Here is a 17,629-nt window from a genome sequence, read left to right as displayed (position 1 = left end):
AATAAAACAGTGGCATTACTATTTTTTTTCATTGCAAAATACACCGAAAAAATAGTACTTTGAATACATTGAGTTCGAGCGTGTGACGTCAATGTTACAGTATAATCACGTGCAAAAAATTAAGTACAGTTAAGGTTTTTTTTGCGTGTTTACCACATGTCCATATTTAAAAGCATTTTGGGCTGGGAAAGAGGACAATTTTTATTTCACGTGACAGCAGGAGGAAGTGTTTGTTTTGAATTCATTAGAAAATACATTTTATGCTGTTGTATTGCTACATTATTTCATGGAAGCACCATCTGATATACAGTGAACTTTTTTTAATAATGCAAAGTAACAATTAATACATTTCGATGCATTCGGATTCCCGAGAACCCAAAAGTATGTATTTTTTTTGATTAGTTAATATTTTAATCCAAAAGTCGCAAAAAATACATGTACGTGCATGAGTTCCTGGAATGTGCGCACAGCAAAATGTTTAAACATATTTTAATGGCATTTTGCAGCAAAAAAGTAATAAAAAAAACTACGAGCTCCCTGTAGACAAAATCATTTTTTTTTATTTTAGTAATGCATTTTATTCCATTATTTCCTCACAAAAAGGAAATGTTTATCTTCTTTTTTCATCATGCCATACATTTCCATTCAAGTCTTTGGCAACAAAAAGTGCGGTCACGTGCAGTAAGATTTGTTTGTAGATATAAAAAAAAATAATGAAATACATGCTCATGCTTGTGGATACAAAACAATACGATGTGAAGATGTAATTTTATTTTATTGCTGTTAAATATGGGACGTTAAAAACAGTGTCAATGAACATAAAATATTGTGATATATTATTGAAGAGTTTTAAGTACTGTACTTGTTCTTGGCTTGTGGAGATTTTAATTTTAAAAGATTTTAAATAATGCCTCGCCCGCCTTCTTCATTTATAGTTTTTTTTATGGTTAAAAAACAAGACCTGTGTGCTGCAAACGAACCTCAATTTATATAAATTCATGATTACAAAACGCAATTTCTTATATTGCCGCCTGCTATAATGTTCAAATAATCCTTCCCAAAAACAAATGATAGGCAGAGCCGTCACTTTCCCCGATTGCATTTAGATGACAAATTAGAGAACGGGATAGTAAAATCGGAGTTGCTAATTACGATCACAATCGTAATCATAAGGGGGTGGAGAAAGGAAATGTCACGTGGGAACAATGCGGAGGTGACGAGGCCGACTGGGAAATTCAAGTGAAAGCTCTCCTGCGTGCTGTAGTCATTCCCCCCACCCAGCCCCCTCCAAGTCGATTCCCACATTAGCTGAATTAGCCGAAGCGCCCGCCTTCCCAATTGTGACGTTTTCAAACGCTCATAATGCCAGCAAAACTGCACAAATAAAGAGAAAATGACAAGCGAACGTGAAAGTGAGTCCAATTCCAAACGGGATCTCGGGACCGGTGGAATGGAGGGCGTAATAAGCCACTTAAAGTTAATGGAAGATGGGGGGGGGGGGGGTCACCGGCAGAATTATTGACACCCCTGTTGGCCTTAACCCGTCCACCAATAAAGCTGATTAGTTTTGCCCCATTTGTCAAGGGGCTGCGCGGCCGGCGACGTTTTATTTGCTCGGGGGAAATCAACAAGTCAGCGCCCGTTTTTTTTTTTTTTTTACGCTAAACGATCGCCATTTAATTGCGCACCTTGATGATCAGCGGCCATGACGGGGACGAGGAGGAGATGGATGGGGGGCGGGGGGGGCGCCTCAGTTTTGCAGACTGTTGTATAAAAAATGTTTAACAGGAAGAAGATGTGAAAAGTCATTCTTTTCTGAAGTGTAATGACTGTGATCTGAAGTATTCATGTAAGGTTGTGTGCCTTTAAGGGGCGTGGTCTAGTGTATGATTTTTATCAAATCATTTATGTATATTTGGAATTGATTTTTAAAAAATTATACAAGTAAAATAATATTAATGACTAAAATGAATAATTACTTTGTAAATATATTTAAATGCTTTAGTGTTTTTATTTTATGACTCAATAGTTTGGGATATATTGGGATTTTTTTTCACTACATGGTGTGCAATTATTATACTGTATGAGCGACATGATTAGACATTTTTAATAAGCGGACCCGGCTGTCCACAATGATTGCGCTCAACGGTCGAGGGTTAGCGACTTTAATTTCGTGAAATGAGAGATGAATATTTCAATTAAGGCTGGCGAAATATGGGGCCATTAACAATTGGCCCTGACAAATTTATGACCCAACACACGCACACACACATTTTCAATAGACGCTTCATTAGGAGGAGCATACAGTGACTTTTAAGTTTGAAATGCTTGTGCCGGCGATACCACTAGAACTTCTGATGTATAAAATTGAACTGAACACAATGAGCCTAATAACAATCATGAACAAATTTTCTGTTCTTACTTTCTGACACATACGATGATTCATTGAGTGTGGCGCCACCTACTGCGTAGGAGGACTTAATGTCAGATTTGTAGTCTCGGTGGTTGATACCGGGAGCCTTAATGGCCTGGCCTGATACCTATGCAGTACCTGGTATCACATACATGTTGCAAAAATTGAAACTTAATTTTGGACACTTAATGGCAAATACGTTTAACATTAAAAGTTAGAAAGATACTACTTCGGAATATATATATATATATTTTTTTTCCTTTGAAACAATTAGAAAGCTTCTAATCGATAACAACTGCCAATACTGCAAATACTCATGTCAGTAATAATAATTGATTATCAAAAGGGAATTCAATGGGCCAAGTCTTTACTGTTCCAGTGAGTGATCAAATTGGATTAAAGGACCAAATATGTATATCCATGCATAAATAATAGCATACACAATGCAATAAAATTCACGTTTTTTAATGTAGGAAATGTATTTTATTAATTTTTTGGTCACATATGTGATTCTATGCATATCGTTCCACCCTCTCAAGGTTTAGCGACGCATTCAGTTAACCTCGGAAATTATAATTTTAACGTTTTGGGGCTTTGCAACCTATTAAGAGAAAGAGAGGAGTTCACATCTATCATCATCCAAATACGCGACTACCCGTGATAATGTTTGTCTTAAGCATCGTGAGGGTGACAAAGTTGGTCTGACTGGGTTGTTTTGAAACTTATAAAATCCAATTTTATTGTGTCCGCGAAGGCAGCTTTACGCAAGCCGTCGTTATTGACGCTGCAATCATCCAATCGGCTTCGTAGACGTCACGGGAAGCGGAAATGTTTGGATCGCCCTCTTTTCCCCGGTGTTGTGTTGACTTTTTGGGAGCAGACTGAAGCAGGTCGTTCGCACACAACGCAGTTAACACGTCAAAGGTAACCCGAGCGCTCCACGTGTCGTCAGTGTACCACCTCTACTTACTTTCCGCGCATTTATAACACATGTCTGAAAAAAGGGGGCTCTCCACTGTGAGAGCATCCCCGGCGAGTGCTAACTCTTCGGCTAGCAAGTTAGCCTCCTCTGCTAACGTCAACAAAGTCGTGGTACGCCAACGAGCGCGTCTGTAAGCTCTCAACGTGTCGCTAATAAACAAATGTCCATTTTTTTATAATCATTTTTAGCATCTCAAATGAAACCAGACGGCCGCGTACGGAGGCTGCCTGCTGAGTCATTTGCTAGCTCAGGAAGCCGGTTAGCTCACCACGGTCGGCGCCGAAGAACAAAATATTTCAGACGGAAAGAAAAAAAATTAAGATACTCGATTTCAGATCGTGCCCGACCGATATGTATACATATTTTAAATACTCTGTCCTGTCTTAATTGTTTAACTTGACAAAAGGGGGTGTTTCAACTCATAAAAGATGCAAACAAGCGTGAAGTATTACATTTTTCTTGTGAGCTCGGCCTTAGATGCATGCAGAATATGAGCAATATGATGAGTGAAGTTGCTGGCAAAAACAGGGTCCCCATCAATGTCAAATCACATTTCTTTTACCCCATAATTTGCTTTACCATGAAGTGACAGGACAATGTCGTTTTTGACACACTGTAGTTGCGTTTTAAATGCGTGCTGTACATAGAGAGAGTTAAAGGGAAATGGGGAAATTACTTTCAATGGCAGATCTAAGGGCCTATCAACTTCAGTTTTCTCTCCCACTTGTGTCCACACCTGAACTCCACCTTTGTATTTTATTTCATCTTTTTTTTGCAGGAATTAGTGTCACTTCAGCAACAGTCAATGGGAAAGAGGTGAAGATGTTTAGTTTTGAGGGTGAGTTCAAGACAAGACCCAAGGTGTCACTCGGAGGAGCAAGTAAAAAGGTAAAATGCAGGTGGACTGATCTCAATATGAATTGTTTGAGCGCCTGAAAAGAATTACGCCTTCTATAGGATCCCACTGATCAAGAGTAAAATTAAACAAGCGAGTCGGGGTTTTATTGGGTTCAAAATGAGGCGGAGGTGGTACCTTTCTGATCATTGGCACATGGATGCAGTGGCTATAAAAAGTCCGCCCACCCCCTTTTTTTCCCCAAATACTGATTATTGTGATGTGAAATCATGATAGATCATTTAAAAACTCCATAACAAAGGTTACCTATAACATATACAATTCAATTGGGAATGAAAATGAAGCTGTGAAATTGAGTCAGCACACACTTGCCACTATTTAGTGTCTCGATTCACCCCGAGTAAAGTTCAAATGTTTTAGCAGGAATTTGAACAAGGGTTAGTAGACTTTGTATCCACTTTACGTATTGTATATTTGCTAATGTGATATACTGGACCTTCACTTTTAATTTGAGCCTTTTAATGTGTTTTTTTTTTTTTTTTTTTTTTGTTACCAGGAAGCCAAAGCATCTCTGCTGCACCGGACTCAAGAAGAAAGAAGGAAAAGAGAGGTGATGAATATGTCGTTTAGTGATTTGTTTCCGTATAGGTGAAGGCAGATGTTTAAATATATTGTGCAAAAACACACATTTCATTTTTTGTCTCACTGTCCGAAGTCAAATGAAACAAAACCTCTCCTGTTTCTGGTCAGTCAGCATCACCAAAATTATTTAGTTTTGTCAAATGTCACAATAATCAGAGAGAATTTCTTAGAGAATTGTATATTTTTATTTCCTCTGTGTGGAGTAGCATTTCCTTTGAAATGCATGAGTTGGGTTAAACATTTTGGGTAACCTTCCACAAGCTTCTGACAGTCCTCTGCTGGAATCCTGACACGGATTCGGATCAGGTTCTTTCTCATGGCCTCTCCAAGAGATTGACTTTGTTATCCACAAGCAACTTTTCAACCATATTGGCAGTATGGTTTGGGTCGTTGTCCATTTGGAAGACCAATTTATGCTCAAGTTTTAGCTGCCTAGCTGATATCTTGAGCTGTCAACCTGAAACCATTTAGTCTGATTTGACTTCATGCAGTGACACAAAAGAATGAAATGTGTGTAAACTTACCAGCACCTTAGCACCTCCTAAAATCTGTTTTTGAAATCTCTCCTGTTTTGTGTTGCTTTTTTTCCGTCTTTCAGGATGATAGAAAACGACTGAAAAATGCCATCATCATCCAGTCATACGTACGCGGCTACCAAGACTTGAAACGACAGGTAGGATCTCGGGCCACATTCTCCTTGAGCGCAGTGTGCTTTTCCCGGGATGCTGCCCCTCCTTCACTTTGTTCCAAACAATTCCCACCAGCGTAGCGTATAAAAACAATTGAATTAATCAGTTGCAGGTTGCTAAGGATCACCGCTAACACAAACTGTAAAATAAAAAAGTGACTTTATCCTTGTCATATTTGGGCCTTGATCTAGAAAATTCAAATATAATATTATGATGATAGTCTTAAAAATACCAATTTTTTTAATTTAAAAAATAAAGTTTATTTACTTACAACTTTATTCTCATAATAGTTGGCTTTTCTCTAAAATATCCGACAGCTTAACAAAAAGTAGTTATTTTTTTATCCTTGGAAAAAAAAAACTTTTTTTCTAGAAAATTAATGTATTGATGTAAAATTGTCTTTCATCTTGAAGTACCATATCTTTAATCTTTAAAATATTTGATTATTTTGAAAGTAGACATCTTTTTTTCTTCGAAAATGTTCATCTTCCTTCTCCTAAGATTACAACTTCATTTATTTTCTTCTCAGTTTTGTTGTAATTGTCCTTTGTACTGCTGCATCTAAAATGATGCAGAGGAGTTGTTCCTAAATTGTTTTATTTTTTTTGCCTCAGTACGCCATCCAGAGGGCCACCTTTGACGAGCGCGCCACCCAGACGCAGCAAACTTTGGAAGCGCCCGCTCTCAGCCTCTTGTCGAGGCAGCTCATCTTTTTCTACAGACAGAGTGTGGATTCGCATAGATTGGTGAGAAAGATAACCTTTCTTACCCTCGGCTCTCTTTCCGCTTTTCCCGCTTCACTCCAATGTTACATTTGTGCGCGTTTTTCGCAGATATGGCTGTGCCAGAACCTGGTGAAGCACAACTGTCAGTTTGTCAAGCTGCTGGTGGGCCCGCACAGGCAGACGTGTATGTTTCAGATCAAGAGGATACTGGGATTCTGCTGCAGGTACCTTCGCAGTACAGTGGGCACATTTGCGGCCAATGTGTCTTTTCACATCTGGTTAGCACGCCTGATGTACGGAATTCAAATCTCTGGTCGGCTCTTCCTGTTGTAGAGTTTGCATTTTATCGCCAGTTTTCTCCGGGTATCTTGTTTCCTCCCACGCTCTAAAACCATGCGATGCTCTTGCCCCAATGTCAACTAGTACAGGCTGAAGCTCAACCTCAATCCTCACGATTAACGTCCTTGCTCTCGTTCCACTAGACTCCTGCATAACTGCAGCGACGACAGCTTAAACGTGGCCGTTCCCATGCGGATGTTAGAAATCTTCTCCTCAGAGAGAGTTTACCTGCCCGTCTTGGGCGACGCCAGCCAAGTGGCGTCAACAGTCGAGCAGATTTTGCACTATATGGTCCAGAAAGGTAAGTAAGAAGCAAAATTCTGTCCTTTTCAGTATGTCAACAGCCAAAATGGTCACCTCATATTATTTCACTTTACATACTTACATTTAAAAAATCAGCAGCTGTAAATGTAAAAATAAAACATTAAAACGTGTCATATGTTGAAGTAGAAAAGCTTAATAAGCTTTTATTTTTAAGTGTTGACATTTTGGGTGAAATGTAAGTGGCATGAGCATTTCATATGAATATCGCTTGATAACGTCACGGATTTTGTTGGCTAACAGATGATGTACGATATTCTGGTTCTGTTTACCTGCGCCTAAATCCATCTTGTGGCTAATACACAAAGCTGTTTGCTTGAAATTCTCCCCCCGTCCAGGATACTACAGGTCGCTGTACATTCTTGTGAATCACCGCCTCCCTCCCAGTCTTGAGTACACCGACTCTCCTTCCATTCCCTTGGCAAGCACACTATTGGAGCACATCCTCAAGCCTCTGCACTTTAGCTACTCCTCCTGCACAGAGGGCGCCAGGTACGACAGGCTACAGTTTCTTCTTTTTTGTTGTTTGCCTTTTAGTTTCAACGATGTAGTCAATTTACAACAACTTGTAACCCCGCCCCAAACCCGCAAGTCACGATCGTTGCCCTCCGAGGAGAATCCGTGACTTGTTTGCCATGAGTCTGAGACGTTCTTATGAGCAAACGTCGCGAGGACTCCCTTTTCTTCTTTAAAGAAAAGCGAGGCGGGAGTGAGAGGAACTTGTGTACACACACACACAGACACACACACACACTGTTTAACAGCTCATTACGTGAGTTCGGGGGGGAGGATGGGGTTGAGCAGCGGGGCGCCAGATGTGAGCCACACAAAGCAGCTCTGTTTGGGGAGATAATGGGCGGGTGGTCACTTTGTTGAGTGATCAACACACCTCGCACATAATAAAGTCTGCGCCTCATTTGAATTCTTAATTGGTTCTCACAGTTTTTGCACCCTCCCCCCCAAGTTTCCCTTCATAATCTTAATTCCAGTGAAACATAATTTGTGTTCTGTTCTCTAATATTTCCTTGCGCACTGTCTTGCAGGCATTTTGTCTTTGCTGCCTTCACCGAGGAGTTCATTTCAGTGCCCTTCACCGAGCAGATCTTTCACTTCTTCATCCCGGCCCTGTCAGACCCGCGGCTGGCTTTCCCCGTCGAGGCCTTCCTCAACTCCCTCCAGGGCACCGTCCCGTCCTCCCCTGTTGTGCAGAGCTGCGCTCCCTGGATATTTTACTTTGTCCTCTCCGCAGGAGAGAATTGCTTAGGTTGGGAACTATCAAACTGTCGGCCTCTCAAATTTATTGGTGGATTCTGTTAGCTATCATCACATATACGAAACCGTCCCATGAGCATAATACCAGACGGGTGTTTTGTTCACAGGTTCACTTTCGGAGGAAGGCCTGCTGCTGTATTTAAGCGCCCTGCAGACGCTGCTGCCTCTGCTGCCGGTGACTGAGAGCTGCAGCCGGCCCGAGGTGGGGAGCGACTCCGAGGACGAAGACGACGCCGACGTCCACCCACCACCCATGGAGGTACCGCACCATTATGCACACCGCGTTCCTTATATGGACAACGGTTAATTTTTTTTTTTTCCTCTTGCCGATTAGGATGACAGCCACATCTCCGTGCAGCTGATCACTGACGAATGTGTGCGCAAGCTGGACACCAAACAGCAGACCAACACGCTGCTCAACCTGGTGTGGAGGGACTCGGCCAGCGAGGAGGTGTTCACCAAGATGGCCTCCATCTGTCACACGCTAATGGTGCAGCATCGTCTCCTGGTTCCCAAAGTCAGGTGAGGAACAACAACAATGGAAAAAAAAAAAAAACAATTATATTGTGCACAGTAGTTTTTGGGGAAAAAAAGTCACTCACCTTGTTAGACTTTATTTGCATCAGTGTCACTCAAATGACCATGTGGTAAGTTTGTGGGTTTTGTCACATTTTGTGTGGAGGGGCTTCCAACAAAGAATGCATACAATTCTTGTGCAGAGTATTACTGTAATTTTCTCGAAAATAATGTGCAAATTTTTCCAAAAATATTTTCAAAAAGTTAAAAGACTGCATTATATTTAGGTGTTGGATGAAAAATAGAATCACATTGTATAGTTGTATACAGGTACATAGAGTGGTTAAAAAAACGGTATTTATATCCATTTCGATATGATATTCAATGTCTTATGTTACACATTTATATTTATTAAGGTAATGTGCGCCCCCAACCTGAACTCTGCGACCTCCTCGGTGAGCTTGCATTTTACGATCGTTAGCGTAGCACGTTTGTTGCTACTGCACCAAAGATCAGAAACGACTGCCCGTGAGTTTGTTTTAACTCAAACCAAGACAAAAATTGTCGACTCCAACGGCCAGTTGTGCAGCTGCTTTTAAAAGAAACCCGGAGATCCGCCTACCTGGAAGTAGTGCTGCAGTCCGAAACAACGATAGGTCAAACTACGTAATACGAGCGTAATGGGCACATTAAAAACAAACAAACAAAAAAAAAACGGGATAGCGCACACAATTGAAATGGACGCTTTTTTTTTTTTAAATGTGCCAATATTGTCCCGATATTTTGAGCGTATTGGTAGCACCAAATTCCTGTTTTTTTTTACATCAACTTTGGGGGTGCGCATTTTACTTGCGGACGTATTGTACTCGAGAAATTATCATACTGGCTAAGGTGCATTTTTTTCCCCTCACTTTTGTTTATGTCATTAAAGAGGGCAGTTTCCATCAATTTCTCTCTGGTTTTGTAAAAACAACAATTCTGAATCTTAATGAGATAATTCAGCCATCTACAGGTGTTTTGGTATCAATTGGGATCCTGAGGCATGTACTGCTGCTTTTTTTCTTGTCCATTTTTTTAAAAACATGAAAATGAATAGTAAATATTTTTCAATTTCAAAAAAAATTTTGAAAGGTTGAGGCATCCACAGCAGTCTCCGTGATAGCAAAAGCGCATCCCGAGACGTTTCTGCGCAGTAAGCATTCATGTAAATAACGGCGCAAAGAGCGAGTAGGTGGGGACGGCCGTCGACGGTGCTCAGTTCGCTGGCATTTACAACCGGCAAGAGGAAGCAGAAGATGTCAGTGAAGCTGTCAGCGCTGGATGAGGGCAATTACCTCTTCTCGGGGAGGCTGATTACATTAGGGCCAGGATGTCGGAGGTGCTGATTGCCTTGCCCGTGTTTGAGGTTCTGTGCTTGGTCAACTGCTCCAGTTAATCATTAGTAAAAGCCCCATGATTTGTGTATGTGCGATCTGCTTAAACAGCGCTTACTTACCTCAGTTCGAGCAAGGACCGGTGTGGAGTGGGGTCCACATTCAGAGGTATTATATAATTTAAAAAAAAAAAAAAAAAAAAAAAGATAATTTCTTGATATTTATCTGTAATTCAGATACATTAGAGAGTAAGGCCTTTGGTGTGATTGCATAGGAGGGAAATGCCCAATTATGAGCATTCCATTGATTGACGCAATCGACCAAATTCCTAAGCGTGACTCACCCCTCGTGTCCTATTAGTTACCTGCGCTTAAAATTTACAACGCGAACAAGACGGTTGACTCATAATTGTACATTTTGTCTCCCCGGAAAGATCTCAAGTGCGCGCCGCTAATGGCCTTAATTTTTTTATGGCATCCCTCCTTTCCTTCCCTCCACTTTTCCCATAAATCCCATCCTTCGTCTTCCATCATTATTGGATATCTGTACAAAATAATTAGCTCACCGGGGAAGATTAATCACCGCAGGAGTGGACGGGATAGCTTTACAAGAGGCTAAGGGGAGCAAATTGCATCCTGGCCTTGATTTACTGTTTTGATCTGCTAAAGGAAAAAAAAAAAAAAAAGTGGCTTTCCGGGTTTATCTTGCCAACCCTGCGTTTTTCATCAATATCCTCCAAGTTGGAGTTTGATTAAAACCCGACTCGGTACCGCAAATAGATTTTAATCGCTTTTCGAATCATCTCCTCGCATGCGTTGTAACGCCTTTTTGATGGTTAGCATAACTTAGCATTGGATATTTTCCGTCATGTCGCGACGCAGCGCAACATGGAGGTGGGCTGGAAAAACCTCGAGCCTCTCGTTCACTTTTGATTGTTGTGATTTTGATCAGGTGTGGAAGCAAAAGTCGAGAGGTGGAAAAAAAAAACAATCAGGATCTTCTCTTCAGACCTCTTGAAATGAAATGAAATGATCCTGCCATGATTCATCACGCAGATTTTTTTTCCTTTCTGCCCCTCCCAAGCTCTTTTGACTTTGTTTATTAGCGGTTCATTCTGTGATTGAAAGGGGTTGGGGGGGCTGGCAGACTGTAAATCAGCCTGTCAGCTGGCATTTAGTGCTTTGTTTCCCATTTCAATCAAACACCCGCATGGCTTATTGTGAGCCCACCGCACCGGCTCTCCTCCCCGAGCTTCTCTCCAGAGCGTTGTAGCGCTGGCAGATGGCGCGTGGCGGGCCGGGGACCATTTTTCAAGGCCTCCTTATCGACCCTCGGGTCAGCGCCACGTGGCAGAGTGGAGGGGCTTTTGAATCGGTTGATTGGAGAGGCGGAATTTGAGCAGCGCCATTGAGGTTAGCCCGTTCCCGCTCCCTCAACACTTGATGCGCTAGCTATCAAAAGAAAAGCATCCTTACACATTAGATGTGAAAAGTTTCCACACCTCTGTTCACATGTCAGGTTTTTGTGGTTTTCAAATAATAGACCTAAATAAATCATTCCAAATCCTTTTCGATCATCAATGTAACCTATAACCTGTCCAGTCCAAGTGAAAGAAGTACGTAATCTTTTCAGTAGGGTGAGTAAAAGATAATTTAGTTGCACAAGTGTGCACACCCTCATAACTTGTACTTTGGCTGTGTTGATTGTGACCTAGTCCCATTGAAAGTTATGGTAGATGGGAATCTTTTGACACCTGGCAACATTTAAAATGCCTCTATTTCCAGAGAGATTCAGATGGGCTTTTCATGATATTGTTTTTCCTTTTGCGATCTGCTTATTGTTGCACAGCCAGCTCAGCTTTGGAGAATATAAATAACAATAGAAGTAATGCAAAATGTAAATTTAATTAGTATTTGACAATTGTTTTCACTTCTGTCCCGACCTTCCGGTATCTCCTTACACACGGTCATCGTCCTGCCTTTGTATTGCCTCTAATGCTACCTCCAAAGGTGGCAATTGGCCAGTGAAATGTGTAAAATGCTTCAGACAATGGCTTTCAACAGTGCAGGAGAAGTGAGCATCATGTGTTCAGTTCCCAGTCGTTCCGTTCATATTTCACAAATGAGAGGTCTTAAATTTGATGGAAGGGTTCTTAAAAAGGGTCTTAAATTTGCCAGCAGGTACATTGTATCCCCTGCATGGCCTGCTGGCCAACTTAGCACATTATTGTCATCTTTTCCACCATGTGACCGATGGATTTTAGGATCTTTTACAAACACACACAGATCATGAACAAAGAGTCGCTTCGCACCTCGACGCCACAACCCTACCACTAAAGGCGAGGTATGCGGGGCCCTCCTCGGTGTTATCACATAATTCCCTGTGAGTGTGCAAGCACGTTTGGCAACGTGAGGTCACAGCGAGGACCTCCCCTCCTCCTTGTCTGGCCTCCATTGTCTTGATCTCCCCCTTTGGCCATTAAGTTAAATGGGGCTGCAGCAGGAAGCTGCGGAGGCTGTTTATGACCCCCTTCGCAGCAGCAACTAGTTTACTAATGGAAGGGGCCTCGCCTAAATAAAGCTTAATGGCTCATTTAATCTCCTTTTGGAGAGGAGAGGCCAAGAAGATTCCATGTTAGTGAAAAGTGTCATTTATTTCGCGGGTGTCCTCGTTCGGTTCACAAGGTGCACAAGCATCCACATCGGCGGAGACTCATTTTACAATTCTTCTCGCCGTGTTGTTAAAGTGCTGAATGATGAATGTTGACATTGAACGCAGTCTCCCCCTCCCTTCCTCTTTTGTTCTCTTGCAGACTTCTGTATAGTTTAGCCTTCAACGCACGTTTCCTGCAGCATCTCTGGCACCTGATCACCTCCATGACGACCAAAATGATTACCGGGTGAGCTTTTGTGGATTAAACTCTACTTGTTGGCTTTGTGTGTGTGTGTGTGTGTGTGTGTGTGTGTGTGTGTGTGTGTGTGTTGTGTGTGTGTGTGTGTGTGTGTGTGTGTGTGTGTGTGTGAGATGAATCTGAAATCTGATGGATTTGATCGCATTGTTAATGGACCGCTACTGATTCTGAAGGCCCCGGGTGTATTAGATTTACATGGCAGCATGCAGGGCCTGAAATCTGACTCATCCATCCATCCATCCATTCTCTGAGCCGCTTACCCTCACGCGGGTTGCAGGCATTCTTGATGAAATCCTCTTGTTCCTCAGCTCCATGGTTCCGCTGCTGCAGCTTATCTCCAGAGGCTCGCCCATGTCCTACGAGGACTCCAACCGCATCATTCCGCTCTTCTACCTCTTCAGCTCCCTCTTCAGCCACTCGCTCATCTCCGTGCACGACAGCGAGTTCTTTGGGCACGAAATGGAAGGTAGTAGTATTCCTGACACAGATCATTCTAAGATTCAACATAAAAAAAAAAAAAAAAAAGACATTTTCAGATGCGACATTTCCAGCAATTCCCATATTAATTATTTTGCGTTCCTTTTTCCTCCACCATATATATTTTTTTTTTTGCTGCCGTCAAAACATTTCTTACTTTCAAAATTGTGATTTATGGTCATAAGCTATCAATGGGATCACGGAATAGTGATCACGTGATCGTCTGTATATAGGAAGACAACCAATGATAAAATTGAAACTTGCTTCAGCCGACCCAATCACTACACTGGTTAAGCAAATTATTATCAGCAATCATTCTCAATGAGCATGTGGCCCCACCACCAGGTCAGACGCAGTCGTCAATGATGCCTTTCACCCTGTTGGAGCTGGTGACTCTCTCCCGCTGCCTGAGGGATGCGTGCCTTGGCATCATCAAGCTGGCCTACCCGGAGACGAAGACGGAGCACCGCGAGGAGTACATGGCGGCCTTCCGCAGCGTTGGCGTCAAGACCAACTTGGAGGTGCAGCAGCGCATCCAGGCCGAGCAGAAACGCTGGGTGCAGCTCTTTAAGGTCAGTGGAATACCCTTGAAGTCAGAGACAGGTGGCTAAAATATACTCACATTCTTTATGGATAGCCGCTCGAGCATTTGTTCTCTATCCTACTTGTGAAATGAATCCGTTTGCTGGTCAAATTTTTCCTAGGTGGGAGGATAATTTAATGTAGTTTGGAAAAACATTAGCAGTAGTGCTAGCAATAGTTTGGAAAAAATGTAAAAAAAAAAAAGATGGTTAGTTAGCTAACATTGTCTCAGACTTATTATTTTTTACTAAAGATTTACTAGGAAGCACATTAGCATGAGTGCATTGTCACTGCTGCGCTCCATGGATCGTGACTCGTGCTTGGGTGGAAATCAAGCGTATGCGAATGAATGGGCAAATTCGAGGAGGAGCAGCTGTGGAGGTCGTCCGCTGGCTATTTACCCAAAGGAAATGAGATGGAAAATAGATGCCTTTCCCTCTGATTCCACGTCACTCTCTGTAATGGCGTAAAAAAGTCATTACGCGACCTTGCAGCTATCGCCGCCAGCGTAGATAGTGACCGCTCTTTTGCGGAAGGTGGGCGAACACCTGAAAAGCCGGTGAGGGTTGATTTTCATTGAAAATCGGCTCAAAGGCCTTTTGTCAGCTAAAACGACCATTAAAGAAGTGGGGAGCAGGGAAAGTGCATTTTCCAAATTGAGCAGTGGGATTTACAGTCGCTTTAACGCCGCTGACCCCTAACACGCTAATGTTTGCTTCGTGTCATCAGCCGTCCCTCCCCATCTTTTATCGCCCCCATTGTCGAGCTATCTATTTAATTGAAAGAAGCTAATTGAATGAAAATGATCAACTAAGCTTGTATTAATATTGCTAATGGAACTTTCTTCTTGGCCGTGTTTGGAGAACCACGCCACGCCGGAGTTTGGGAAAGGCCCATTAAGGCTCGCACTTAACCCGATGGGCTAATTAAGGAATGCTTATTCATTCTGGGAGTCAGGGGCTAGGCATGCTCCGAACCCATCGCCTCGCTCCATTTACAGCGTTTTGCACTCGCCATTATTGCCCGACGCCGTGCCATTGATTGGCGTCCTATTTAAATCACGGGCTTTAGGGGAGAACTCTTCGATTTGGACCATCCGGCCGGGCGTGATCTGGAAATTGTCCCGGCGTAAACCGTTACGGCGGGACATAAGAACTCATTTTGGAGGTGAGGTTAAACGGCGGCTGTCGTTTCCACCTATAGTTCCAGCAACCTTTAGTTCTTGGGACTTGTACTTTGGTCGAGTAGAGGGCTACTTGCACTCGGCCATTGGAAGCATGCCAAATTTGACAGATTCCAGTTCTCTCTCTGTCCCTTCTTAGTGTTTAAGCATTCAGGTTTGCCGTCATCATAACTCAGCATTACTGCGACTTTCCTGATTCTGTGAAATAGTTCGAGGTTGTGTGTTTACTTCTACTGTGCAAGATGGGTCTTACTGTCGACACCTGGCAAGAGGAGTGATTGCAAGTACCTGTGCATGACAGGCACTGTGACTGTTTCTGTTTTGATTCCAGATTATTTCTAGTGCTGGGGTTCTTCGATTTAGGTGTTATGGGTTATTTCCGGTTGTTCAGTTTTTTCTATTCTGTACAGAGGTTGTCATCATAAGTAACTGACAATAGAACCATTATTTTTTTCACACATAGATTGGACATGTAGATGTGGCCATGTGTGATAGAACGTGCAGTGGACATTTTTTTTTTTTTACACTTTGAATTATTTCCAGTCATTGCTTATTCCCATTATGAAAGATTTCATGAATAACAGACAAAGAATGATAGCGGTTGGTGAATTTGGTTAGCCTACGCTTCAAACTGCTCACGCAAGCTCAATCAGACCTTAGGTGTCAATTGGGCTGAAGAACGGTTAAAATGGCCCTTTGTGAGAACACGTGACAAATAAAATGGTCCAGTTCAGGTGTTTCAGGAAGACCACGTGAGTCAGCGTTGCATTCTCAGGCCGACGGCTGATGTCGAGCCCCGGCAGTATCATAAAATGTCTAAGGGCCGATTTTCTTCGACACTCCCTATAAATGACGCACTAATGTCTTCATTCTCAAATTGCTTTTCTCCCCTAATCGCTCTCCCCTTTCACTTATTTATATCCTTTGCTCTGAAAAGTACTCCAGTTCGTTTTTAGTTTTTAAGCCCCCAACTTGTGGGTGTGGTCCACTTAACAGGTCATCACGAACTTGGTGAAGATGTTGAAAGCTCGCGACATCCGACGACCCTTCTGCCCATCGGGTCACTGGCTCTCTCAGGAAGTCAACATCCGAGCCGATAAGGTACTGTTTGGTTAAAAAAAAAAAAAAAAAAAAAAAATATCCCAACGGTGGGAGTATAGCTAATGCTTGTTTGCATCTTCAGGTTACTCAGCTCTACGTGCCGTCTGCCCGGCATATGTGGCGAACGCGGAGGATGGGCCGCATCGGGCCCCTTCAGTCAACACTGGATGGTACTTCTTTAAAAAATTTGAATATTAAATTATATTGTACATGTGCCGAAGACTCTCCTAACTTTCCTCCTCCCCAACCGGCAAAGTTGAGATGTACCACATCACATCAACATACTTGTTTGAGACCAAATCCTATTTAGACAGGGCTTTTGCGCCTTCTTGTGGCCTCTTTTACTATAATCGAAACTGCCTAAAAACAAAAATGGGTAAATTTCTCCAGCAAATAGTTTGTAACATTTCTATGAAAAAATAAAATTCCTGTGTTAGGTGTCATAACAGGATGTTTTGACTTTCTTTGATGAAATGGATGGAGTTCAGGGGAACGTGGAGGTGTACCAACTCTGTCGGAATGTTAGAGGCATTCATGGCTTAAAACGTTGGGAAAGGGTTGCTGTTTCGACTTTACCATGACCTGATACAGTAAATGAACATTATTTCCATCTACACGTATCCAGTGGAACCACATAAGTTTAAAATTCATTTTCCTTCCCGTGTTTTCCTCTTTGTGTTGATCTACAAGAATATATTATTGTAATACAGCTTATTGAGTCTCCTTTAGCTAAATAAGGTAATGAAAACATTAGCATGGTCTCTCTCTGATAAGAGGAAGACAGGGAAAAAAAGGTCTCCTCAGGTGTGTGTGTGTGTGTGTGTGTGTGTGTGTGTGTGTATGCGTGTGTGTGTGTGTATGCGTGTATGCGTGGTCTGAAAACAAGATGATAACAATGTGTGTATGAGCTCCCTAATGACACTCCCAGGCTGTATGGCCTCCATTCAATTAAGCCCGAAAGTACCTGCGGAACTCGGCCACATCTGCTCCTGCTGTTTGCTCGCTCGTTTTCTCATTTCCGTAAATGGACGTACCCCCCACCCCGCCGCTTCTTCCCCCGAGTTGATGAACGAGCGACGTATTGACCACCCCATATTTCTCCTCAAAGATGGAAACCTGATGGCAAAATGCAGATCAGACTGACTAATTGAGCGGAATAATTGAGTTGGAGTGGAGGCTAAGTGAGGACTTTTGCTATTGCAACATTTTTTTTTTCTCCCCCCTTCCTATTTGGGTTTAACAGTCTA

At 42.4% G+C, this 17,629-nt stretch overlaps 1 protein-coding gene across 1 annotated transcript in view; it reads left to right on the top strand.

The window, feature by feature from the left end:
* Positions 1–3,193: 3,193 nt before the first annotated feature.
* ube3c (ubiquitin protein ligase E3C) overlaps positions 3,194–17,629 on the top strand; it is a 29,850-nt gene continuing 15,414 nt past the window's right edge. The window contains exons 1-16 of the mRNA XM_061805632.1: positions 3,194–3,337; positions 4,174–4,283; positions 4,808–4,861; positions 5,492–5,566; positions 6,197–6,328; positions 6,416–6,531; positions 6,790–6,947; positions 7,306–7,459; positions 8,011–8,231; positions 8,347–8,498; positions 8,574–8,761; positions 12,941–13,027; positions 13,348–13,505; positions 13,862–14,088; positions 16,278–16,382; positions 16,465–16,552. Of these exons, the coding sequence (XP_061661616.1) occupies positions 4,218–4,283; positions 4,808–4,861; positions 5,492–5,566; positions 6,197–6,328; positions 6,416–6,531; positions 6,790–6,947; positions 7,306–7,459; positions 8,011–8,231; positions 8,347–8,498; positions 8,574–8,761; positions 12,941–13,027; positions 13,348–13,505; positions 13,862–14,088; positions 16,278–16,382; positions 16,465–16,552 (1,981 nt within the window). The 5' untranslated portion in view covers positions 3,194–3,337; positions 4,174–4,217. The remainder of the gene's footprint in view (positions 3,338–4,173; positions 4,284–4,807; positions 4,862–5,491; positions 5,567–6,196; positions 6,329–6,415; positions 6,532–6,789; positions 6,948–7,305; positions 7,460–8,010; positions 8,232–8,346; positions 8,499–8,573; positions 8,762–12,940; positions 13,028–13,347; positions 13,506–13,861; positions 14,089–16,277; positions 16,383–16,464; positions 16,553–17,629) is intronic.

This window comes from Syngnathoides biaculeatus, chromosome 19, assembly GCF_019802595.1.
Source record: "Syngnathoides biaculeatus isolate LvHL_M chromosome 19, ASM1980259v1, whole genome shotgun sequence".
In the NCBI taxonomy this organism is placed as follows: domain Eukaryota; kingdom Metazoa; phylum Chordata; class Actinopteri; order Syngnathiformes; family Syngnathidae; genus Syngnathoides; species Syngnathoides biaculeatus.
The sequence above is the reverse complement of the archived record's forward strand: the minus strand, read 5'-3'. Positions and strand labels throughout refer to the sequence as shown.